The following is a 24,551-nucleotide window of genomic DNA, read 5'->3' on the forward strand; positions in this document are numbered from 1 at the left end:
AAAAAAAGCAAACCATTTGTATTCCAGTTATAGTTTAATATACTAGAAAGGGTGTAGAAGTTTTATGGCTTACAAGTTTATATTTGATCACAACGACAATAATTTTATTCAGATTTTGGCTCCTGCAGGAATTGACGAAAACTATGGAAAGTCGGGGAGTCAATGCTAATTTCTCAACTAATGACTTTGTCTTCAGGCATGCCACTCCATAGTTTTAACTCACTTTTTTCATTGTTCTTTTACTTTGTTTATTGTTGGTTTGGACTTAGAGGGACAATGAAAATAAAGTATAAGGTGATTGCAACTTTTACTTTTCATGTTTGGGTAGTACTTTTAGTTTTAACAATTTTGGTTTTGATGTAGAAAGCGAAAGCGATCAATTGCAGAACAGAGAAAATCACTCCCAATAGCATCTGGTATTGATTAAAGTTCTTTTGGTTTTCTCATTCATGTTTTTCTCTCTTGCACCCGAAAGTTCTAAACTTTTTCTGATGGCTGTCCCTTTTTCTTATGTGCTTAGTTGAGACAAATTTCATCCAAAATGTGCATGAAAATGATGTATTGATTCATATTGTTGTTGGTGAAACTGGAAGTGGAAAAACAACACGTGAGATTTTAACTTCTGATCTTTTAAATAAGCTATTATGTCAATCAAAACAATTTGCATTGCGTATTAACTATTTGGCATTTTTATTGAAATATTTTAGAGATACCACAGTTCCTCTTTAATGCTGGGTTTTGTCGACATGGAAAAGCTATTGGGGTAACCCAACCTCGACGAATTGCTGCCCTATCTGTAGCCAAACGAGTTGCTGAGGAATGTGGTGTCGTGGTTGGTGAAAAGGTTGGGTATTCTATCAGATTCGAGGATGTAACTTCCAGTTCCACCAGAATAAAGTATATGACAGATGGTATACTACTGAGGTAAAATAAGACTACTATTTTTGCTTTTTTTCATTTGAGACCATTTTTCTTTATTGTACACGCATGCATGCTTGTATACATGTCTCCCAATTTCTTTTCGATTAAATTGTTTCTTGTAAAAAAACAAATACATGGGGCAATTTTTTATTAACAGTTATGCTTGTTTCTTCATGGTTTAGAAAAGCTAGTCAATACGGATTTGGTGAAATGTGTAACTTACCTATCATGTCGCTTTTATTAATTTTCAGGGAAGCACTGTTAGATTCTTATCTTTCTAGATATTCAGTTATTATTGTTGATGAAGCTCATGAAAGAACTGTTGATACTGATGTATTGCTAGGGTATTTGAAAAGAGTGCAGAAAGCAAGATCTAAATCTTTAACTGAATCTTCTAATGATCTGAACACAAATGATAATGGCTTGACGTTAGAAAATAGAAATAGCAGTGAATATGCCTTTTCCTTAAAGAGATGTCAAGGAAGGAAACTACCTCCCCTGAAGCTAATTATCATGTCAGCCAGCTTAAATGCACCCCTTTTCTCTGAGTTTTCTGGTGGAGCAAAGGTGTTCCATGTCCATGGGCGTCAGTATCCTGTAGCTATATTTTATACCCGCCAGCCCATACTAGATTACATAGAGGGTACTCTTATTACTATATTTTAGGTAGTTATTAATTTCTCATCTTGAATCCTGTATTTGATTGAATTAAAGATTTTTTTAATGTATAATGTCTAGCTACTTTCTCATTTAAACATGTTTTGACTGTTATTTTTAAAGTATTTTTTATCAATCCTAGTTTTATTGTTTGAAAGCTTCTTGTCTTAATATGTTCTTACACAAATTTATTTAACAACGAAGGAAATGCTAAGTTCTCCTTATGAACACTAGTTTAGATCAACATGAGAGGATTAGATGGTATTCAAGGGCCGATATACGTTGTGATGGAGTCTTGGAGAAGAGAACAAGAACTGAGTCTCTCTCTTTTTTTTTTTTATTAAAATATGAAATTTTAAAAACACAACAGCCTAGAATTGAAGTTTTGTATCTAAAGGCAGTAACCTGATAGATACAACCAGTTGAGAAGTTTTTAAGTCAAGAGATGTTATTTAGTAATTAATAGAAGACAACACACTAATAAAAACAACACAGTGACTAAATACGTCAATTTTCCCCCTCCCTAAGAAAAACTCGTTTTCGAGTTTCAAGTTGAGATGTTTAAAAGATGTCGTTGATGTGTAGGTGGTCAGGCAACTAGATCTTGTAGGCGCTGTCACCAAATCTTTTTATTACTCGAAAATGCCTTATCTTCTTTAGCTGTAGTTTATTGTATTTTACAGTTGACAATCTTGAAGATTGATTCTAAAAAAAAGATCAATAAGTCTAAAGGTCCTAAAATAAAATTATCAAGTCCAAGGATCGACCATCGCAAGTTCAAATATAAAAAGTATTAGATAAAAATTAGTAACTTGAAACATTTATATTACGAATCAATAAAATCAAGTTCATTATCACAAATTAAATTTTCTTTGTTGAAATCTAACGTGAATATGTAAATTATTGAAAACATGTTTCAAAACAAAAATAGTAATCATAAAAATATATTAGGAAGAGTTCAAAATATAGCATCAGACGTCACTCACATATTACATATGAACCCAAACAAACAAACTCTGCAGCCCAAAATAGACATATATACCATGTTATATAAACACAGTGCCCTAAACAGCTTCGATGAATGAATGCTTGACCTATAATACAAAAATTTAGTCTAAGCCTTAGTCTTTGGCTTTAAGGAGTTTGTGAAACTTCAATGGATTTAGACCAATATGGAAAGATTTGTGTACTATATAGAACAACTTGATGAGAGCTTGTTCTGTTACAACCAACAAGTTTTATTATTGAACATTGTGAAAGACATTACACTGCATGCATTATGATTCAAATATACACGATCTCACTTGTGAGTAGTAACCAAAAAAAAACAATAAAAGAACAATCATCATTTTTCACTCTTATTCAGAACTAGATAATTGCCTCTCAAACGATACCAACAAACAACAACTTCCTAATTCTACAACGAAATGCACAGCTATAAACAAGAGAGAGATTTAAAGGCTCTGAAGTAATTTGAGCGTCTCGCCGATATGCTTTTCAGGTTGAAATTGGTTGTTATATATGAGCTGCACAACCCCATTCTTATCTAGAACATAAGTTTGTCTTCCAGGTAATGTACCAAAAAGATCAGCAGGAACTCCCCATTCTTTTCTCACTTTGTTACCCTCATCACTTAACAATGTGAATGGAAGTCTGTATTTCTTAGCAAAAGCCTACATTCCCAAAAATGTCAACCTACTTGTTAATAATGCTAGTTTTTGAGTCTTAAGAAGTTCATCAGATGAAGTTGAGTTTAAATAAAAATATTCAGCCTGCTACAGAAATTTTGGTAGCTTGGGAAAAAAGTGCTTCTATAGTTACCTTGTGTGATGATGAATCATCCCCACTTATGCCCACAACCTCAGCTCCTGCTTTCTTGAACTTCTCATAAGAATCTCTGAAAGCACAGGCCTGCATAAATGTCAATTTCCTGTTAGGGATAATGTCCCTTAATTGATGGGTCAAAACTTCATTGAACTTATGTTTGGAAGTGATTTATAACCTTGAAAGCATTAAAATATAAAAGCACTTGTAAACATATCGAAGTCTACAACTTAGTGACTTAGAGCCTGTTTGATTTGATTTTATATAGGGTTAAGGAAGTGTCACTAGTCACTTGAAAATTCAATCTAAAAAGCCCTTGGTGTTTTTTGCCTAAGCACTTGGTGTTTTTATGTCTCAAGACCGAGCTTATTGACCCAAACAGCCAAATCAACATTCACATACCGTATACTAGCAATGTGGTTGGACACGCTGAAACCATTCAACTTTCTGAGATTTTTGTACATGTGACCCAAATTTTATTGCACTAATCATAAACAATAAAATACTAAAAACATGAAAACTAGCCTTTTGCATGTGTCAATACTATTATCCTTTCACGATCGCCGGTGTCATTCATCACAAATTGATGAGACCTCAAATGCAATTCATATCCCAAGAAAAGTCACAGCATCGCAAGAATTTGTATTTTTATAAAAATCATAATGTGCCTTGAAATCGCGTCTGAGGACTCGTCAATTCGCAATTCGAGCAAATCCACAACCGTAAATGGGATCTAAAGAGAATTCAGCATTGACTGGTGTATTGTAACGTTTGCAAAATAGTTTTCATAATTTGGGTCATTCAACCCAAAAACAAATTTGGGTTATCCATACAGAACAAAACTCCAACATTTTCCCCAAGTGTTACTATTTCAAGCAAGAACGAGTCCCAAAATATACTAGCATAAAATTAGCCAATTTCAATGGAAGCAAACATGAACAACATTTTAGAACATAGAAAAAGTACCTGTTTGGTGCAACCAGGAGTTTCATCAGCAGGATAGAAATAGACAACCACAGGTTTCCCTTTAAATTTAGAAAGACTCACATTCCTTCCCTCCTGATCTTTCAAAGTGAAAGGAGGAGGGGCTTGGCCCTTATTCACCTACACATCAACAAAAACAAAACCAAAATGAAATACTACTAATAATAAAAAAAAAAAAATAACCAAAATGTAACACTAAAAATCCCAATAAAAGGGGATGGGGGGAGGGTACCTTAGCGGAGATGGTAAATTTGAAGGAAGAAGAGGAAGAAGGAAGAGATGAAGGGAGAATGTGGTGAGAAATTTGAGCTCCATGAAAGTGGGAAGTAGAGGATCTAGAAAGAAAAGGAAGTTTGTTAGAAGATGGGGTTTTGGGAGTCAGAGATGGTAGAAGAGAAGTGAGAGAGAGCTTTGGATGAGGAAGAGAAGCCATTTTTGGAGGGTTTGTGAGAAAAAATATGCTCTCAAAATCCCTCTTTTCTATTCTTTCTTATCCTGCGTAGATATGGTAGATGCGTAGACACGCTGGTTTCTTTTTAATATAATTAAATGTGAAAATAGGTGGAAAATCATGAGTGGAGAAGGAGATGGTAATGGTAATAGATAGATTGGCCTCTCCTCTACCTTTGGATTCAACCATTGTTGGCCTCACCCTCTCTAGAATCTTCACAAAGAATAGGAGCTTGGGAGTGCACTTTTTCAAGTGCTTTTGGGAGACAATGTTTGTATATATCAAAATTAACTCATTCTGTCAGCTTCATAAGTGGTACCCATGCTTAAGTTTCACTTTTCTAGTTCTAAAATATTAATATAGTGTTAAATAGATGTTGCTTATGCTTATATGTGTTACTCCCACCGCACTCCATCCACATCCATGTGGTCATGTGTCTTTGAGGGTATTTCATCACTATTGCTCAATTAAGCTTACCTCCTACTATCCAAAATCTCTATAAATAGTGCTTTGTAGAGATATGTGCATCCATAGGTTATTAATCGAAAAAGTGTGTAGTGGAGATAATAAACGTATATTGCTGAAATTTCTAAATCTTGAAAAAAAATATTTTTTATTTTTCATATTTATTTAATATTACATTTTCTTAATATTTGTGCTCTTGTCCTCCCTCTTTCTTACAACATTTATTTCCTTCTTCATTTCTTTTCTTTTCTTTTGTTCGTTTTTGCTTCCTTCTTCACTTGTTTTTGTTTTCTCGAAAGCCACGGCGAATAATGAAATAAAGGAATATTACAAATATTTAGGTTGTGTTTTTTAATACATTTCACGTGTTTAATTTAAAAAATAAATCATTAAAAAAAAATGAGAGTGTTTGACAATTACTCAAAATAACTAATGAAGTATATTTTAAAAACTTTTATTAAAAAAATAAATAACTTAAAAACATGTTTTTCTTAACCTAGTCCAAACTACGTTTAATCTCATAACGAGAAAACTTAGAGAAAAGAAATGAAATGAGTAGCTAAGGCAAGACGTTAACATGTGTGCATAAGAGTCCATGCTAATTTTACACTAACATGACAAATGTTTTTCTTTAAAAGAAATATTTGATAGCCAATTGAGAATTTAAATTTGAAAATAACTTCAAATAAACATGTTAAAGTTAGTGTTTTATTTTTTCAAGTATGTGTTTGATAGCAATTTTAAAAATTGTATTTTAATTTAAATAATTATTTTTGTGTTTGTTACTGAAAAAGTTTGGCCAAATAAATGTTGTCACACCATCACAATAAAAGTTCAAGTCTATTTCGAAAATTATAAATGTATTGAGTCGAGTAATTACAATGGTCCAAGCCTAATCCAATTTAAGCCTCATGGTGAAATTTTGGCCTAAAAAGAAGGTTGAGCTCAAGCTAAATCCAAGCCTGCCTTAATTCATAGAAATTTTCTATAAATAAAGGTCTTGCCCTTTCATTTGGGAGGAAGAATGAAGATTAAAGCTATGAAATCTTGAGGACTGATTAAGCTCTAAAGTTCTTAAGATCAAAGAGTTCGTAAGAACAAAACTAATAAACTTGATAGATTAAACTTGATGGAAGACTGAAGTTTTAAAGCTGTTAAGATCTAAAAGTTTATAAGAACAACAAAGCTTCAACGACCTAAAGAATATAAAGTTTTGAGAATCTAAAGAATATAAACAATTGAAGATCTAAAGAATATAAAGCTCTTAAAAGCTCAAGAATATAACTTTCATAAAGTTGCATCCAAATAGATCAACAAGTTAGAAGTTGATCCAAACTAATCATCTAATCTAAAGATCGATCATCCAAGAAATATGTCTAAAGGTCATTCATCCATGAGGATCATCAAGCCTAAATGCCAAACATCTAGGAAATTGTACTCACTGTATCAAAGTGAATCAATACAAATACAAAGCTCAAATTCCACGAATTAAATCTTTCTTCAATTGAAATTCTCTATAAATTTCATGTGAACCAATACTATATTTAACATCGTAAATTAATTATAGTTGCAAAATGAACATAACTCAATTAACACATATAAATAAATTTTGTATACCTATTGTTTTATAATATTATTGAATGTACAATAAATCACACTCGATAGGAAAAAGTTACATACTAAATAGGGATATTTTTAAAAATAGCAAAATAAATTAAAATATTTACAAGTTAAAGCAAAGTTTTTAGATTCTATCGTCCATCACTGACTATCAATGACATTGATAGAATAATATTATTGACTATCAAATGTTTGTTATTGATAGAATTTTAAAATATTTGATAAAATTTACTAATTTTCTTAATAAATAATTTAATTTATAAAAGAAAAACGATTGTAAACGAGAATAAATGGATGAAAATATTTATATAAAAAGTTTAAATAAATATATTATGCTATATTTGAAAAAACAAAGTGAATATATCCGTCTAAATTGTTGACCATTCTCTTTTTATTTTAGTTGCACAATTTTCTCGTTTATTCTTTTAAGATTTGGATCCGTGTGAGCTCTGTCACACATAACTCAAAACTCAAACCAGTTCAACCCCAAACACACCCCCGCGCCGCTCATCTCTTGCCCAAACCACCAGATCACCAGACCAGCCCCTCTTCTCGCTGCCAACCAACATCCTTCGCGCCGCTCATCTTCCCGACTCCGGTACCCACGTATTCTTCTTAAGATATACATTAACATGATCGATAGATAGCAACTACTTGATTTTTCATTTCCTTGTGCAATAGGTCAAATTCCCACTTTTTCCCTAAATTCTTCCCAACTGTAACTAACAATTCACTCTTGGAATTTCCAAAACCTAACTTGTGAAAATCTACCAAGTCACTGGCATCACTCTTAATCTTATGAAAATTTAAATCAATTCTTAAAATTCTTGATATGGTTTTGATTTTGAGTGCTTGTGATATCTCTGCCTGAACTTCCTTTCGCTGATAATTATTCCATACCTTGCCATTGAATCTTGTCTTTCCATTGGGGCAGTTAAATTTGGAGGTTGTAGAGAAAAAAAAGAATTCAGCCTCGAGTATAGTTAAATTCGAAAGTTTGTGAAATTATGTGGCAACACCTTCTTCGGCCCTGTAATTATAGGACTATTGAGACTGTTGCTGCTGCTCATGTTGCCCGCAAATCCCCATTGCTTCGTAATTTAATCTCCTCCTCATCCTCTCTTTACCAACCACACTTAAATGTGCACAATGAATCAAAATTTTTGATAACCAATGTAAAACATGAGCAGTGTGAAGATCAACCAGATTTCTCAATTGGGTCTCCATGTAGGGTACAGAAACTCATTGCATCCCAATCTGATCCTCTTCTTGCCAAGGAAATTTTCGACTATGCTTGTCGTCAACCCCATTTTCGACCATCATCTTCCTCTCTCCTCGTTCTTATCCTCAAGCTAGGCCGTTCCAAATACTTCTCTCTGATTGATGATCTTCTTCTTAGCTTCAAGTCTAGACGTTACCCTGTCACTCCAACAGCCTTCTCCTACATAATCAAAATCTATGGTGAAGCTGATTTACCAGATAAAGCTCTTAAAGTCTTTTATACTATGATCGACTTTGGGTGTACGCCTTCTTCCAAACAATTGAACCGCATACTGGAAATTTTGGTTTCTCATCGTAACTTCATTCGACCAGCTTTTGATCTTTTCAAGAATGCCCGTCATCATGGAGTGTTGCCCAACACCAAATCTTATAACATTCTTATTCGTGCATTCTGTTGGAATGGAAATATTAGTATTGCCTACACACTGTTCAACAAGATGTTCGAACGAAATGTCATTCCAGATGTCGAGACGTATCGGACATTAATGCAGGGTCTTTGCAGGAAGAATCAAGTGAATGGTGCTGTTGACTTGCTTGAAGATATGTTGAACAAAGGATACATTCCAGACACATTGAGCTATGCCACTTTGTTAAATAGTTTATGTAGGAAGAAAAAGCTAAGGGAAGCTTATAAACTTCTCTGTAGAATGAAGGTTAAAGGTTGCAATCCTGATATTGCTCATTACAATACAGTTATAATGGGATTTTGCAGAGAAGGGCGTGCTCTTGATGCTTGTAAGATTCTGGAGGATATGCAGTCAAATGGTTGTTTGCCTAATTTAGTATCCTACGAGAGTTTGACTAATGGATTATGTGATCAAGGAATGTTTGAATTGGCAAAGGGTTATGTTGAGGAGATGACATTAAAGGGTTTTTACCCACATTTCTCTGTCATTCATGCTTTGGTTAAGGGTTTCCATAGCATTGGCAGAATCCACGAGTCGTGTAGTGTTCTTGAAGACATGCTAAAGCGTGGGAAAGCCCCTCATTCCGATACTTGGGAGATTATTATATCTGGGATTTGTGAAGTTGAGGACACTGCCAAATTTTGTGAAGTTTGGGAGAAGATTTTGAAGAAAGATGTAAGAAGAGACACTAGAATAGTTGAAGCAGGCACTGGTTTGGGTGAGTATTTAATTAGGAAGCTACAAGCTTCCATATCACGAAGGATTTGAATATTTCTTAGTTAAACTAGTTGTAAGAGTATTCAAATTTTTAGTCTCTTGGTTTGAGATATACGCCATAATCAATTCATTTGTAGCTCAAGTTGCACAAACGGCTTGAATTTTTATTGTACATGCTTGATTGAGTTTTTGGATATCTTCCATCCTATTTACAGCACAAACATGAACATCATTTTGTTTTTGAAATTTATGCTTTTTTCCCCTCCACATTTGGATTAGTCAAAATCTAAAAACAAAAACAAACTTTGAGAAGCTACTTTCTTCAAAATTTTGCTTGGGTTCTTAAAACATTGATAAAAGGTGGACTAAATAAAGTTAAAAAAATGAGATGTGAAAATAAGGTAGACTTCAATCTAATAAGAGATACTCAAGAACAATCATATATTGAAATATAAGCTATAATATCAAAAGTACCTAACTTTTCAAGAGGACTGCATTTTTTCAAATTTTCACCCAAAGGAAATTCACTACAAAATTTTTCATACTAATATTTTTCTAATAACCTATTTTATTTCTAGCTAGGTCCCAAAAACGCACCTCGTTCTCAAGGTGTGGGTAGAGTAATCTCATTACAAACCTTACTCCCAAAGAAAGATCAACCACCAAAAAGTAAAACCAAACTGAAAAAAGTTCACTTAAAACTTGTCTACAAATTCCTGCCATTGCATGCAAGCTTGCAGGAAAAGAAAATTGGACTTCAATTATTTCATGGGCTAACCAGAAAGAATAACGTTTTCAAAGCCTTAGAAAAATGACAACCCTACTTATTCTTTGTAGGTATGGCAAAACAAGTTAAAAATATAATAAAACCAAAAAATTACAAAACCCTAAAACTTGTAAATATGAGCTACAATGTTTGATTTGATATATTTCGTACACTTTAATTAAAACATGTAAATTACCATCATAAGCTTACAATGTAAGGAGAAACGTGCATTGAGAATTTGAAATTGGAGAAGCAACCTGCCCATTTATTTTTTTAGTAGTAGCCCTTTTTCTAGATAGTTTAGGGTAATTAAAAACATAATTTATAGTTTAAACTATGGGACGTTTGAACATGAGACTACATACAGATACCAATGAACTCAATCGATATTTCTCATCCTCATGTAGTTTGGGATTTCATAATTAAGTAAAATTTTAATTGTTTGTAGCCTCTTCTTTTAAGGTCTATAATATAATAATTAGAAGGTATCGTTAAGAACGTTAGTAAATAGAGTTTCAATGGTAACCTTGAAAATTAATATCACAATTGAAGTTACTTTTATGACCTATAAATTTATGAACAAAATCAGATTGAAAGTATCGTCAAAATCTTAATCCTTTAAGGAGAGTTTAAAAATACTAAAAATGACTCACGTAGACATCATATCGGTTGTTATGATTAAAATAAGAGGAAGACACAAATTGTAAAAGGAGAAATCAAGTCTCATTAATAGGAAACTATAAGTTCAAAATTTAAATTTAATAACAAAAACTCCACTACTCAAAATACTCGAAATGAAAGACAGATAACAAAAATTCAGGGATGATAGGAACCAAAAAAACAACCATGGATAAAGGAGGGCAGTTAAATCTAAGCCTTGAGGCGACCAAAGAACTTCTGTTTCTCCTGTGTTGTCTGGAAGCGTCCATGGCCAAACTTGGAGGATGTATCGATGAACTTAAGTTTGATCTCCTCAAGAGCCACACGAGAAGTTTGTTTGAGAAGAGACTGACGAAGGGTGATGACCCTCTTCTTGGGTCCAACACAACCTCCCTTAATCATCAAGTAGTCACTCTTCACGATACCGTAGTGAGGGAAACCACCCATGGGAGTAATGTCCTTCTCAGTCCTGTTTCAAACAAAGGAAGCAAAATAAGAGACAAAATACGAGAGCTACTTTGAAATCGCTATTCAACCTAATGTAGCAAGCTAACCTGTCGAATTCAGTAATAGCAGTGTGCGATTCCTGCCCCGTCTTTCCAATTTTGTAGACCTTTTTGTTCATTTCAGTTCGGTGATGGTAACCGTTCTGACCAGCCCTGGCAACAGTGAATGACACTCTAGCAGGATGCCATGCACCAATACAAGCCACCTTCCTAAGACCCCTGTGAGTCTTACGAGGGAGACGTGTAACACCCCAACGAGTGACAACACCTTCATAACCTTTACCCTTGGTCACACCAATAAGGTCAATCATCTCATCTTTCTGGAAAACAGCTTCTACTGGAACTTGCTTCTCAAAGAAACCGTAGGCATAGTCCACCTTCTGAGCAATTGAACCACCATTGACCTGGATCTCCATCAGGTGTGCTTTCTTTTGCTTCAATCCCTTCATCTTGGTGATCTACAAAAGTCAAAGCAATGCATTAAAGTAATAAACCTTTAAACGTAAGTAACATTACTAGTGTGCACAATAAGTACAAAACAATTCATCTTGGTGAAACAACTTGCCCGAGTTAGTAAACAATATGAAACCTCACCAGATAACAAAACCAAGCACATTACTAAAGTGCACTATGTTCTAAAACATTAAAACATAATACAGACCAGTAGGTTGATATCCTTAAATAAGACGAGAACAGAAAAACCAATGATATCTTCAACAGCTTTAATAGAGTAACCAGCAAGAAAAATTAGTCTACCAACAGACTTCATATTCAAGGACAATTGGATTTAGACGAGCAAGAGAAATATATAGATCTGTTGCCTGCACAAATAGACTAACCAACAAATTCAAATAGACCAAGAATAAAGAGTTCTTATAATGAAAACTGAAAACGGATATGTTCATTCTGAAATTAATCTAATATACTATTTCTACATAAATATAGGATACTCAGTTGAATTTACGTCCACTTCATTACCTGAGTATGAGCCAAAACACGGATCACAGATGCATATTTCTTCAGCTTCTCAAGCTTCTCCTGGATGGTCTTCTTTCCCTCATCAGTTTCATATTGTTTAGAGTACTTAGCGAAAGCCTTCTTCTTTGATTTGCACCAGTTCTTATAGAACCTCCTCCTAACTTCCTCACTCAAATGCTGAGCCCATACAGTGCCCAAAGTACGGAGGCCACGTGGGGTCTTTACATATCCAACAACACCAACAATCACCATTGGTGGGGTCTCAATGATTGTCACAGGCTCACATGTCTCCTTCTTGTGAAGTTCTACAAATAACACAAAATAGAAACCAAATGTAAGAATTAATTGCAAGCTTCATAAAAGTTAATGAAATGCACACAACAAGGTCATCCAAATAAATTAGTGAATTCAAAGAACACGTACTAGATCCTGGCTTCTCAACCTCCCTGACAATGTGGGTCATTCCAGCCTTGTAACCCAAAAAGGCAGTCAACCTGCAAGGCTTGGTTGCGTCATCCTTAGGAAAAGCCTTCACTGCAGATTGGAAAACAAATTAAGAAAAGCTCAGTTCTCACTATACAATACTAAAATACATAAATGTTGATTGTTGATCATGTCTCAACTGGGAAAGTTGTATAATCAATATACGAAATATCTGTCATCGTGTTACAATCATATAATTAAAAATTTCACTCATCTACGAAATATCATACGTCTCTTCGGTTGTTTTAATCAAGATACACTTACGTTCAAACATAATACGTTAAACTAGTCAAAACCTAAAAGAAAAAGAACCTTTTCCACGGTGACGAGCTGCTCGTTTCCTTGGAAGAAATCCAAGGGACCCGTGCCTTGGGTGCTCAAATTTCCTGTGAGACATCTTCTTCCTTCACATAACCAACAAACATTTATTCAATATCAAGGAAAATAATTTATCAATACCAAACACTATAAGAAAGAGAAGAAATAGACCACAATCACAATTAAACAATCAAAAGATGGAACTTTTTTTAACTATTATCTTAAGTAACCATCTCCTACAAGTATATCTAACTCAGAATAGGCAATTACTTATAACAAGAATCAATTATTAAAATCCAAAATGTTGCTAGGCTGCATCTCTACAAATCAGAGTGCAAGATCATTCAATAACAAAATAACCACAGAATATGTTCAAGTGCAACCGCATTTACTAAACCTTCACATAAACCAAACGCGAAAATGAGTAGAAACAGAAAGATATCAACTTCAAAGTAGAAACATGGAACAAGGTCCAATGCAAAAATGTACAAAACCACTCAAAATCAGAGATAAATTAGGGTTAAGAAGAAACAAAGAGCGAAGGAGAAAGAAAGAACCCGTACTTCCCCTGCGGCTACTGCAACTGCACAAGGCGGATGAAAAACCCTAGATATCGTAATATATAGGTAACAACATTTGTAAGAAACCCCAAATCTTTCTATAATTATAAATCAACCCCTGATTTCAAAAGCTTGGGCCTATTAGCCGAAACAACATGTAATGGGCCAACATAGGGCCCATTTTCATAAAGCCCATTGGGAAAGTAATTTTAGGGCAAAGCGAATATAAAATGGACTCAAATCGTTGCGTCTTCTTCATTTGATCGATCCATCTTTCCTTTTGACAATTGGGGTTTAGGGTTAGGGTTTTTTCCGAAGAGGGAATGATGATAAGTCTCAGTGCTAGAGCAAAGCGGCTAATTGGCTTTGGTTGCGATGTGCCTGCACCTATTCCACACGAGATTTCTGACTCTCTTCTCTTAAAGTTTTAAAAGTCTTTACCTTTTTGGTTTGGTTTAATTTTATTGTGTTTTTGAAGGGTTCTCTTTTCTTCCCTTCTGATTCGTTCCTTTATTTTAATTCATGAGTTCTTCTCTGATCTGAAACGAAATAAGATTGTTAGCGTTTGAAGTTTGTCGCATTACGGATTTGAGATGAATTCCGATTCGGAAAGTGCAGAAATTTATTATACGATAAATTTGTATCTAAAATATTTTTTATATGAGATAGCAAATAATTCTTTTTATAAAAAATAGAGGAATATAGTGTCATTATTTTAAATATTTTATTCTAAAAAAATTAATTTTATGTAAATAAAATGGAAATGAAGAAAATCATGTTCTAAGTCCAAATATTAAAGATCTTTTTGTACACAACTAAATAAACAATATTGGTACACTAAATATAAATGTTCTTTAAGTACTTGGTTAAATCATACACGATAATTTAGATTTTGGATGCATAGTATTGATACTATCTAACATGTTGATAGGGGCATTTTTAGTATTTTTCGTGTTGGGGTTTCTTATATATCGGGCTACCCAAATCTAAATGTAATTTTACTAACTAGGATTTATATTTCATTAAAATGACATAGGTAATTTAGTCTTAATTTTGAGTGTATTATGAACTTTTGTTCGACTGAACTTTTGTTCGACTGAACTTTTGTTCGACTGAACTTTTGTTCGACTGAACTTTTGTTCGACTGAACTTTTGTTCGACTGAACTTTTGTTCGACTGAACTTTTGTTCGACTGAACTTTTGTTCGACTGAACTTTTGTTCGACTGAACTTTTGTTCGACTGAACTTTTGTTCGACTGAACTTTTGTTCGACTGAACTTTTGTTCGACTGAACTTTTGTTCTGAACTTTTGTTCTGAACTTTTGTTCGACTGAACTTTTGTTCGACTGAACCTTTAAGATCAAGTAGAGAACTAAGAATATAATTACGCAAGATGAAATTCATTTCGGTATGCATAGGTAATTTATTGTTATTAGTTTATATCCATGGACACATAAATATATCTTAGAAGAGACTTTGATTTGTAGGTCTCACTTTTTGGCTCGCAAAAGATAATGAGATTTATTTATATTGATTGTAATTTGAAATATTTAAATTTACTTTAAGAATTAGTATAATGTATGGATATATAATAATATAAACTTGAATTTATTTGTTTTTCAAAATTTTCATTTTAAGTTTCCAAATTAAAATTTTGATCTTCTTATTTAAATCTTCCATACTATCCATAGTTTAAGTTCTAACTTACAATTAATTTTGTAAAAATTGGTTTCTAAACATTTAAATTTATGTCTAATAAAAACTCTTAAAAGAGATTTTCATATATATAATTGATTTTTCAATTTTGATACTGATTTAAAACTATGAAATTACCGAAAATGTGTACTTTATATTCGAAAGTTTATATTTTTAAAAAATAATTATAATATATCTACTTTTGTTAATTTATTTCGTTGTTGGGTAAATCTAGAAATGTTTGTATCTTTACAAAATACTTAAACTATATTATTATATATTTAAAAGCAAATTGTCTAACAAAAATATTAACGAGATATAAGAAGTCTCCCAAATTTCTCTCGCAACTCTTCCATCTTCCTTCCATGACAACGTACTTCACTTTCTACATAAACACTCAACTCATTTTTGTCATCATTGAGTGGAGCAATTCTTTATCATCGTCAAAACCACCTAAACTGAAAGGCAAGGTCAATTGTAGAAATTGTAGAATGAGTTCTTATAACATTATGAAGTACCATTGATACAACAGCAATCTTTACTTATTTATCAAACAGTAAACTATGCATATGCTAGCACTCATCATCTATTTTTTCAAACACCAGATGTCCTCTTAGTTGTACAACTTAAAGATGAACATTTGTGGTTAAATATTTATTTCTTACCTCTTGGTTGACTCCCACACGAAAATCAAGGAGATGATTTTTCATCTTTATAAGGTCTTAGATATCTTGCAAATATTCAGCATCAACAAGATAATTGCATAGTAGTTTTTAAAATAGATTATATAAATAATGCAAAGTTTAATATGAAAATCTTAAAAGTAAACCTGGCTTTGGTAGAGCTTCTATAAAGATACTTGAGATGTGGGTCATTAGCAGTACCTTCACAAGTTGCTCAATTGAAAGCACTCAATTTGAGAAATATTAATCCACTCTCTTTTCATCGTGTTATCATTGTTAGTTTTCATAATTGATAATGTGCAATTCCAACTTTTACCACTCATAACAATGTTTTCACGGACATCTTGCCATCATTGATAGCTTCTATCATTGACAACATACGATTAGTAATAGAAACTACCATTCGTTCTCTCCCTCTTATCTAAAACATAACCATGACCCTCTTCCACTTCAATGTTCTCTTCCTCTTCAATGGTTAAAGATAACCCTTTTCAAACACCCACAAACAAATCTAAAACCATAACCACGATCCTATTCCACTTCAACGTTCTCTCCCTCTTCAATGGGGAATGATAACCCTTTTCAAACACCTGAAAACAGATCTAAGGCCCAAACTGACACCGACATCCATCTCTTGCCTTTTCAAGCTATTGCTTTTGCAAACACGAAAGTCATATTAACGTCAAACATTTACTAAAAGGGATGAACATCCAAATGAGATTCAATGGATCTATCGATCAAATGAATCAACTCCCAAAATGTGAAAGGATAGTAATAAAAGTTTACTGTTCATTGAGACACGAACAAACCCTCCTCCACAATGGCTCTTGCTTCCGCACAAATAGGCAAACAAATAAATCTCCTAAAAGTCAAAAGAGATGGTCCTTAAAGAATACTTCCATACCTAGTAATCTCCCCCCAATAGACAACGTCCAACAACTTTGAATCCATCATGAAGTAGCAGCAGACACAGAAACCGAAAAAGGCACAAACAATCGACAATCCAATCACATAACAAAATCCTGATGCAAAGATTTATCACAACCATCCCTAATACTCGACGAGGGCACAAAGAAGGGAAAACTCATCCCCTGACCAACTAAAATCTTTTCCACCCCAAACCGACTACCAGATCTTTGGAAATCAAACTGGTTCCAAGCTAGAAAGAAAGTTTCCTAAATCATATCTGAAAGTATAGTTTAGAGTTTAAAGTTAAAAAGGAAAACAAGCAATTATCTTCAATATCCCTGAATACATAAAAAATATATATATTTATAGAATAGAGATGGAGAAGGGATGCAAGGAAGTCCTCCATTATTGCATTAAGATGACAACTATAATTATTGTGATTACAACAAGGCAGAATTATAGTTTAAAATTGAAACCATAAATTAAAAAAAAAAAAAACTAAACCCCTGATTGAGTGAAGAGAGATTTACAAACAACAAATAAGGATACAACAACAATAATCTTAATCTTGACAAAACCACCTAAGGGAATGGGAAATCCCTTGTTGAGAAGGGATAAATTTATGAAGAATCAAACTAACACCCACCTCCTTTTTTATGTTTATGTGCTCTTGGATTTCAGACACAAAATATAAATTACAGTCCCTTCCACAAAATAAAAAAAACCATGTATAGAAGAAGAAGAAAAAAGAATCAATGACAAAGTTTGCAGAGAGAACAAATATTTTGATGATGTGTGATATGCAAATTCCTCCATATCTACAATCCAGGACAAGTAGCCTTTTGCAACTCATCTTTCTTCTGACTCATGCTTCACAATCTCGGGTGGAGTACCGTTACCGTATTCTATTCAACAAATGCTCAAGACTAGTGAGTCCCCACGCTCAATCGTACAAATTTGAAACACAACTCCTACCCGTAATCCTTCATGTCGTGTGTATTTCGGCATCTTAGTCGTCACAGTTTAACCCGCAAACTTCCAACACAATGCCACCCTTGTCGAGGAAGGGGTTGATTCGGACCCATAAAAGCGACAAAATGGATGATAGAAGGATTGACCACACAATGATAATAGTTGGTACCTTGTCTTGCTTCCCCATCAAACCCTTGAGGAATGGATACAGATGGACAATCACCCAGAATGCAAAGAACAGCTTACCAATGAGTGGACCCCATGAGTCGTAACCATTGTTGATGGCATCTGAAATTCCGACAACTACTCCGATAATGTTTATGATCAATAAGGTCAAGGGAGGGACCAACAATGATGTCCATTTGAAGAGGTAAAGCTCGGCAAAATCCCCATCATCTCCTCCTTTGGATGTGACAGTGAAATTTGTGTTAACACCAGCCAACACCTTTAGCAGACCCTGGAAAAGTGCAAAAAGATGAGACGAAGCACCACCAATAACCCAGAACTGCTCGTTTCTCCACCAATCATGGATCCCTACACCTCCCCACTGCATTTCTAGGATACCCGTCGCTGCTATAGAGATGAAAAGTGCCATGAAAATAATACTGGCATAGTTGCTAAGCTGCATATCAAACAAAGAACGTGTCACTCAGATGAACAAACCCAACAAAAGGAAAACTTAACCCAATCCGAAGTCATGATGGTAGTTACCTCGGGTACAATAAACTGCCCTGTAAGCAGGCAGACAGCTGGCAGCGTACAATAAGCAATCAGTGGAACTGACGTCAATGGATACACAACGGAGTTTATGTATGAGAAACGCTCAAGCCACTTCAAACCACATCCATAGCCGTACCATATTGGACAATGCCTACTCAACAGAATTTCAACAGACCCAAGAGCCCACCGAAGAACTTGGTGTAGACGATCAGACAAGTTAATAGGAGCTGAACCCTTGAATGCTGCCCTTTTAGGAATGCAATAAACTGATCTCCATCCATGACAATGCATCTTGAAACCTGTTAAAATATCCTCTGTAACAGACCCATAAATCCACCCAACCTGCAACGAAACAGGAAATAAAAATATTAGAGGCATGTTAAAAAAATTGACACTTCTGAACTTCAGGAGAGTGAACTTCATACCTCTTTACCCCACTCGGATTTATCTTCATAACCACAACTGATTACATGTATGGCTTCTTTCAACAATGAAGCAGAAGTCCCTCCTCCTGGCACGCCACCATCTTCCATGAGTGTGGAAGCAATGAATGCTGGTGATTGCCCAAACTTCTTCTCAAACTTAACTTGGGGCATCAGAGATGATTTTTCATTATCTATTCCTACATTTGAACCACAACGTAGTAAAGTGAGCATAGATTTTAACTAAGCAAAACCAAATATTCTGAAATGTGTTCCTCTTCAAGTTTTGCGCATTTTGTTAATTGGTATTTTTTAAAAGTGTTCATACCTTCGATTCCTTCTTCAATATTTTCAAGTGCGTGAATCTGTTTGGACGTATCTTTGGTCTTTAATTTCTTTTTATCACTGGTCTTTGTTTTAGTCTTCTTTCTAGTTCCACAGCAACAGCAGCACCATTTTGGAAGACAGTTGCATGTCCTTCTTGGTGCTTTCTTCTTAGCAGGGGCATCATACCCATAAAGAGCTTGCCTCCTAAAGACACATCCAGTTCCAACGTATATTGGCCCTTGAATACCGTCCAATCCTTTCATGTTAATCTGAAATAGTGTTCATAAAGAGAACTTAGCATTTCCTTGGTTGTTGTGATGAGGTAAATAGTGTCTTCATATGAATATTTGAGTCAAGGTATATGGAATGTTTACTTACATCAAAGAATACAACATTTCGATTTGAGTATCGATCGTGCCTATCAATCCCATCAAATCTTTGTGGAAACTGCACATAGCATATTCTTTTTCCTGAAATTGGGTCCATCATGAAGCACATTGCTTCTCTAAGAGCCTTGCTGTTGTTGATGTAGTGATCACAATCGACGTTCAAAATGTATGGAGCATTTGAGATAATTGCCGAGACACGCACCTTGAGGAATCAAATGATATATACTAGTCAATGGTGAACTAAATTGTATGTGAGACAGAGAGAGACGAGAGACAGAGAGAGATGAGAGACAGAGAGAGAGATACCAAAGCATTCATGGCACCGGCTTTCTTGTGGTGATCAAATCCTGGCCTCTTCTCACGAGATACATACACTAGACGAGGTAATTCATTTCCCTCCAAGTCACGAACACCGTTTTGACCAAGGAATACCTGCAGAAGATTATTAAAGAAAAAACTTGTAAAATAATGAACCAAATAACACATAATGGCCAGAGGAAAAAGTATTGAATATTCTGAAAGACTGCATCAAGAAACATCCACCCACCTGAATCATTCCAGGATGATCCCGAACGTTATTCCCGGGCCATGGAGTTCCATCCTGCATCGTCCACCCATCTTCAGGAACTTTTTGAGCCATAGCAACAAGCCCATTGATACGAACTTTAAATTCTTCATAGTCTCTCTGCAAAAGGCCACACCAACTTTCAGATACAGAAATTACTTCCATATACAGTAAAAGTTCATCATTCACTCATTTGAACAATCATAATACTACTTTAAAGAAAAGCAAAAAAGGTTCAATTTTCAAACCTTCATTGCACGTCGTTCCCTGACAAATGTTGGATCAACTTTGTCTTTCAAATAGTCGACCTTCTGGGCAAAATACCATTCTGGGGCCCGAGGTTCAATATTGAACTTCTTGCAGAAAGGAACCCACTTTCTTGCAAACTCAGAAGTTTCCGAAAGGGCTTCAAAAGTAAGCATGGCAGCACCATCATCAGAAACATAGCACGAAACCTTGTCTACAGGATAATCGACAGCGAGAATAGAAAGGACAGTGTTTGCTGTGATGAGAGGAGGCTCCTTCAATGGATCCACTGTACTCACATAAACGTCTATCGAAGCCAATTCTGATGGCTTGCCATCTTTTTCGTACCTGAACCAAAATATAACAAATGAAAACCTGAGTATGAGAGAAGGAACGGGGAAATCCGTATGGAACAGAATGAGGCGGAGGTTGTACCTTAACGATAACCGATCAAGGTAAGTTTCTCGAACAATGGGGCACCATTTTGGGAACTGATCCAATATCCATGATGCAGCAAACCAAATCTCACAGATTACTGATGTTAACCACAGCCCATATGCCTCATGGACAGGATGAAGAATACGATAGTGGAAAAAGAGGCAAAGGATGACAATACGAAGTACGATTATCATTCTGTACGGGTTTATCTTGCTTGAGGGGATAGGCAGTTTTCTGGAGAGTGGTTGTCTCCCTTCATCCATCCTACAGAACAATATTAACAAAAACATAAGCTAAAGAAGAAACTAGCAGTTTCTAAATCAAACTATATCCATGACATAAAGCCTTATGTCGTAGTTATAGATCCTAATTCTGAACCTGCATAATGGCAGTTTCATAATGACAAAAAGAAATTATGAGGTTAAAGAAGATAAATTAGATTATTGTCCTCATGGAAAACTCAAGCATCTAGTGAATATGTTGACAAAGTACACCAATAAATGGACAGTTCCATATTAAAGACGGTAAAGAAATCTGCTAAAATAGAACAAGCAACGACGGCGATAAAAAATTACTACCGAGACCAAAAAGAAATATACATCAGCGGATAAACAAACCATTTTGAGTATAAAGAAGGGACATACATAGGCAAATCTGTATCATCGAGCTCATCGTCACCTTTTCCACCACCACCCTCATGCTTAATTACTTGAAGTCTTTCATTTTGCTTCTTCCGCCAGTCTTCCATTCTTTCCTTCCACGCAACAGTTCCATACCCATACACAGCTAAATCCTTTTTGGGATCCATTGGCCTTGGATTGGCTGCAACATCAACATTTAAAATATCAGTCACTAGACTGTAAACATAAAAATAACCTAGATGCAACAAAAATACATGCCAGATGAGGATCCAAAGACTTTAAGAACATTCATTCCTACTAACAGACTTACAAAAATTCAATGTGAACAAGAATTCAGTGTGCTTACCAGACATGGAAGAATCAGTGAACGGCACCGGATGGACCTTTTTCCCACGGCTAATAAAAGGAGGAATAATTAGAGCATGCTTATCGGAGGAAATTCCAGCATCCTTCAGATCAAATAGCAATCAAATATTAAGCAAATTTAGAGATGACGAAAATGGTTGATGGTATAACTGTAAGGAGAAGATAATTCACCTCTTGGCCATAGGTGAGAAGAGGTATATCAGTTGGGACAGAGGAGGAGTCCAGGTCGGAAGCCATATTTCCAGAACCATTAGCATGAGAACCACGCCCAACGGCAAGGTGAGGATAGAGCATTGCCTCAGATGCACTGTTAGGATCCTTGTTTGCAATGTCAAATTCATTCTCAAGATCATCAATATCATCTTCTTCTTCATCGCCTTCAACCCGAGGACTACCTGCAATTGAATCAATACATTATTTGTAAGTCAAAGAATGAATTATCATCAATGAACCTAAAATTTCTTCTTATGGAAGTTCTGAAATGTAAAGACAGTACGCTCAAGAATATTCATTCAATCATTCACCTTTGAGACGCTTGTATCTGGTTTTGCACTGAGGACAAGCTTGATTGCCCTCTCTTCTTTCATACTCATAGCAAGGTCTACAAACTGGAAAGGCGCATTCATTACAGGCAACAAATGGCTCTCCATCTACGGTGATTTCTATCTCATCCCCACAGATCTGGCAAATTTGCCCACTCAGCTCTTTCACAGATGTCACCTGCAACTCAAAAACAATTAAAATAGTTTTAGAAAAGAAAGAAAGAGAGTAAGAGCTTATTCAGAATCAAAATAAAAAATAAGAACTTCATGAATCCAACGCATTGACTAGCTCTGAAATCTAGAAAGTGAACGGGTAAAAGTAACGCCAAGATCTGGTCTATGAAGCTGGATTTCCCAAGAAACTAGAGACCAAATAAACAGAAACATCTGTACCAAAAAACTGAAACTCCAGATGATAAAGAACAACAGAGAAAAACTTTCTTCACCCACAATCTGCCATTGAAGTTTCAAGATCCCTTCTGGGATTATGAAGAAGATGTGGGACAACAAATTGCAAACATGGCAAGAAAAATCAGCTAGCGATCCAGTTTTGTGAGGCAACCATGCAATATGAAGTCAAATTAGAAGAAATGGGGATGAATCAGAAGCTAGAATTGGGGTAAGAAAGAGGATTTCAGAGGCAAAGAAGCAAGAAACATCAGAACATGGGTGGAAGAAGTCAGCATTCCAAGTAAGAAGGCAAAGATAACAATAACAAAGAACTCAAAGAGCAGGACTTACTCTTGCAACCTCATCGGCATTGATGAGAACAAACTCATTTCTGTTGTGAGAACCAGCAATGAGTCGACCTTTGGTATCCATTAGAGTGGGAATCAAAAGAGAAACAACCAAAGAACTCAGAATCTAAGAGAAACCAAGCTCAGAAAAGCAGCCCTTCAAGTTCTCTCATCACTCTCAAAACCAAAAGCCCCTTCCTTCCTTCTCTGAAACTCTCACTTTGGTCTTAGGTGCCTGGTTTGAAGTCTTAGCCCACTTTCTCAGGCACCCATTTCCATTTCCATCCAGAAAACAGCACAAAAACTAGACTATACTTCTTCAACGAATAAAAAACTGGTCTATATGAGAGAAGGAGAGAGAGACAGGGTAGTGGGTTTAGATATAAAAGAAATCGAGGGAATAAGAAATTTCAATTTTTTTTTTAAGAGAAAAATAGAAAATTCACAAAATTAATTAATAATAAAAAAAAAGAAGTAAAGAAATTGTATATGTGTGTGCAATGAATGATTCTTTTCTTGTGAGACCCAGTTTCGTCCCAGCTGGAGTCTGTGCATTACATGGTGGATTCTCGATCTGTGACCAACACAAGAATTTTACAGAGAGAGAGAAAAAAAAAAGAAAAAAAACCAAAAGAGCAATTGAGAGATTTACAGAGAGAATCTAATTGGGGTTCTTAAAAAGCACAAACTCAACGCGTAAATCACAAGAAGACGACGATACACAACAAAACACACACCCATCAATCAAAATTTTAACTTAAAAAAAAGAAAAGAAAAGTTAAACTAATAATCAGTGACGAGTGATGAGTAGTGTGGGACCCAGAATCACCGTCACCGTCGGCGGTGCCGTCGTGGGTTTTAGCTGTTCCGACGGAAAACAGTAGGGATTTGGGGGGTAAAATTAATAGAAAAAAAAAAAAAAGAAAGAGATTGGGGGAAAAAATTATATGAAGAGATGATTGAGAGAGTTGAGAGGGAGGCAAGAGTAGGGCAGGGGACACGTGGGGCACGTGCGATGAGTCTACCGACGGTCGTGCAATATCTCGCGATATTTAGAAAGTTATAAACCGGCTGGATTTAATGTAATAGATGAGATGTCCCTACTGTTTCCCACTTTCTTCCCAATTTACTTAAATGCCCCTTTCCCTTTTTTTCTTTAACGTTTCTATTTTCCTTTTTTTTATTATTATTTTGTTTTGTCGGTCGGCTCCTCCTTTCCTTTCTTTCACTTTTCTCACTTCTGCCTCTCATTGTTTCTTCTTCTTTTTTCTTTTTCTTTTAAATTATAAACAAAACAAATT

At 35.0% G+C, this 24,551-nt stretch overlaps 5 protein-coding genes across 5 annotated transcripts; 2 read left to right on the forward strand and 3 right to left on the reverse strand.

Moving 5' to 3' along the window:
* The first annotated feature begins 64 nt into the window (after nucleotides 1-64).
* On the forward strand, nucleotides 65-1,587 carry LOC101212544 (pre-mRNA-splicing factor ATP-dependent RNA helicase DEAH10). The gene is made up of 5 exons (XM_011660081.1): nucleotides 65-150; nucleotides 364-416; nucleotides 521-607; nucleotides 708-924; nucleotides 1,173-1,587. The coding sequence occupies exons 1-5, from the start codon at nucleotides 65-67 to the stop codon at nucleotides 1,585-1,587; spliced, it is 858 nt and encodes a 285-aa protein (XP_011658383.1).
* A 1,162-nt stretch (nucleotides 1,588-2,749) lies between these two features.
* On the reverse strand, nucleotides 2,750-4,992 carry LOC101214787 (peroxiredoxin Q, chloroplastic). The gene is made up of 4 exons (XM_004138337.3): nucleotides 4,619-4,992; nucleotides 4,369-4,506; nucleotides 3,400-3,489; nucleotides 2,750-3,251 (listed from the first exon to the last, which is right to left on the reverse strand). Exons 1-4 carry the CDS (start codon nucleotides 4,817-4,819, stop codon nucleotides 3,033-3,035), a joined length of 648 nt encoding a protein of 215 aa, XP_004138385.1. The 5' UTR covers nucleotides 4,820-4,992; the 3' UTR covers nucleotides 2,750-3,032.
* Nucleotides 4,993-7,338: 2,346 nt separating this feature from the next.
* Nucleotides 7,339-9,573, forward strand: LOC101214544 (pentatricopeptide repeat-containing protein At4g01400, mitochondrial). The gene has a single exon (XM_004138336.3). The coding sequence runs from the start codon at nucleotides 7,930-7,932 to the stop codon at nucleotides 9,376-9,378; it is 1,449 nt and encodes a 482-aa protein (XP_004138384.1). The 5' UTR covers nucleotides 7,339-7,929; the 3' UTR covers nucleotides 9,379-9,573.
* A 1,174-nt stretch (nucleotides 9,574-10,747) lies between these two features.
* LOC101214304 (60S ribosomal protein L3) lies at nucleotides 10,748-13,668 on the reverse strand. The gene is made up of 6 exons (XM_011658156.2): nucleotides 13,602-13,668; nucleotides 13,033-13,124; nucleotides 12,661-12,771; nucleotides 12,238-12,542; nucleotides 11,308-11,717; nucleotides 10,748-11,222 (listed from the first exon to the last, which is right to left on the reverse strand). The coding sequence occupies exons 2-6, from the start codon at nucleotides 13,115-13,117 to the stop codon at nucleotides 10,964-10,966; spliced, it is 1,170 nt and encodes a 389-aa protein (XP_011656458.1). The 5' UTR covers nucleotides 13,118-13,124; nucleotides 13,602-13,668; the 3' UTR covers nucleotides 10,748-10,963.
* A 3,602-nt stretch (nucleotides 13,669-17,270) lies between these two features.
* LOC101214061 (cellulose synthase A catalytic subunit 2 [UDP-forming]) lies at nucleotides 17,271-23,884 on the reverse strand. Its single transcript, XM_004138334.3, has 14 exons — nucleotides 23,255-23,884; nucleotides 22,496-22,691; nucleotides 22,143-22,366; nucleotides 21,952-22,054; nucleotides 21,609-21,786; nucleotides 20,962-21,228; nucleotides 20,529-20,874; nucleotides 20,263-20,400; nucleotides 20,022-20,147; nucleotides 19,705-19,917; nucleotides 19,328-19,595; nucleotides 19,003-19,199; nucleotides 18,569-18,919; nucleotides 17,271-18,479 (listed from the first exon to the last, which is right to left on the reverse strand). The coding sequence occupies exons 1-14, from the start codon at nucleotides 23,333-23,335 to the stop codon at nucleotides 17,895-17,897; spliced, it is 3,273 nt and encodes a 1,090-aa protein (XP_004138382.1). The 5' UTR covers nucleotides 23,336-23,884; the 3' UTR covers nucleotides 17,271-17,894.
* Nucleotides 23,885-24,551: the final 667 nt, after the last annotated feature.

The sequence above is a fragment of the Cucumis sativus genome, chromosome 6 (assembly GCF_000004075.3).
Source record: "Cucumis sativus cultivar 9930 chromosome 6, Cucumber_9930_V3, whole genome shotgun sequence".
Classification (NCBI taxonomy): domain Eukaryota; kingdom Viridiplantae; phylum Streptophyta; class Magnoliopsida; order Cucurbitales; family Cucurbitaceae; genus Cucumis; species Cucumis sativus.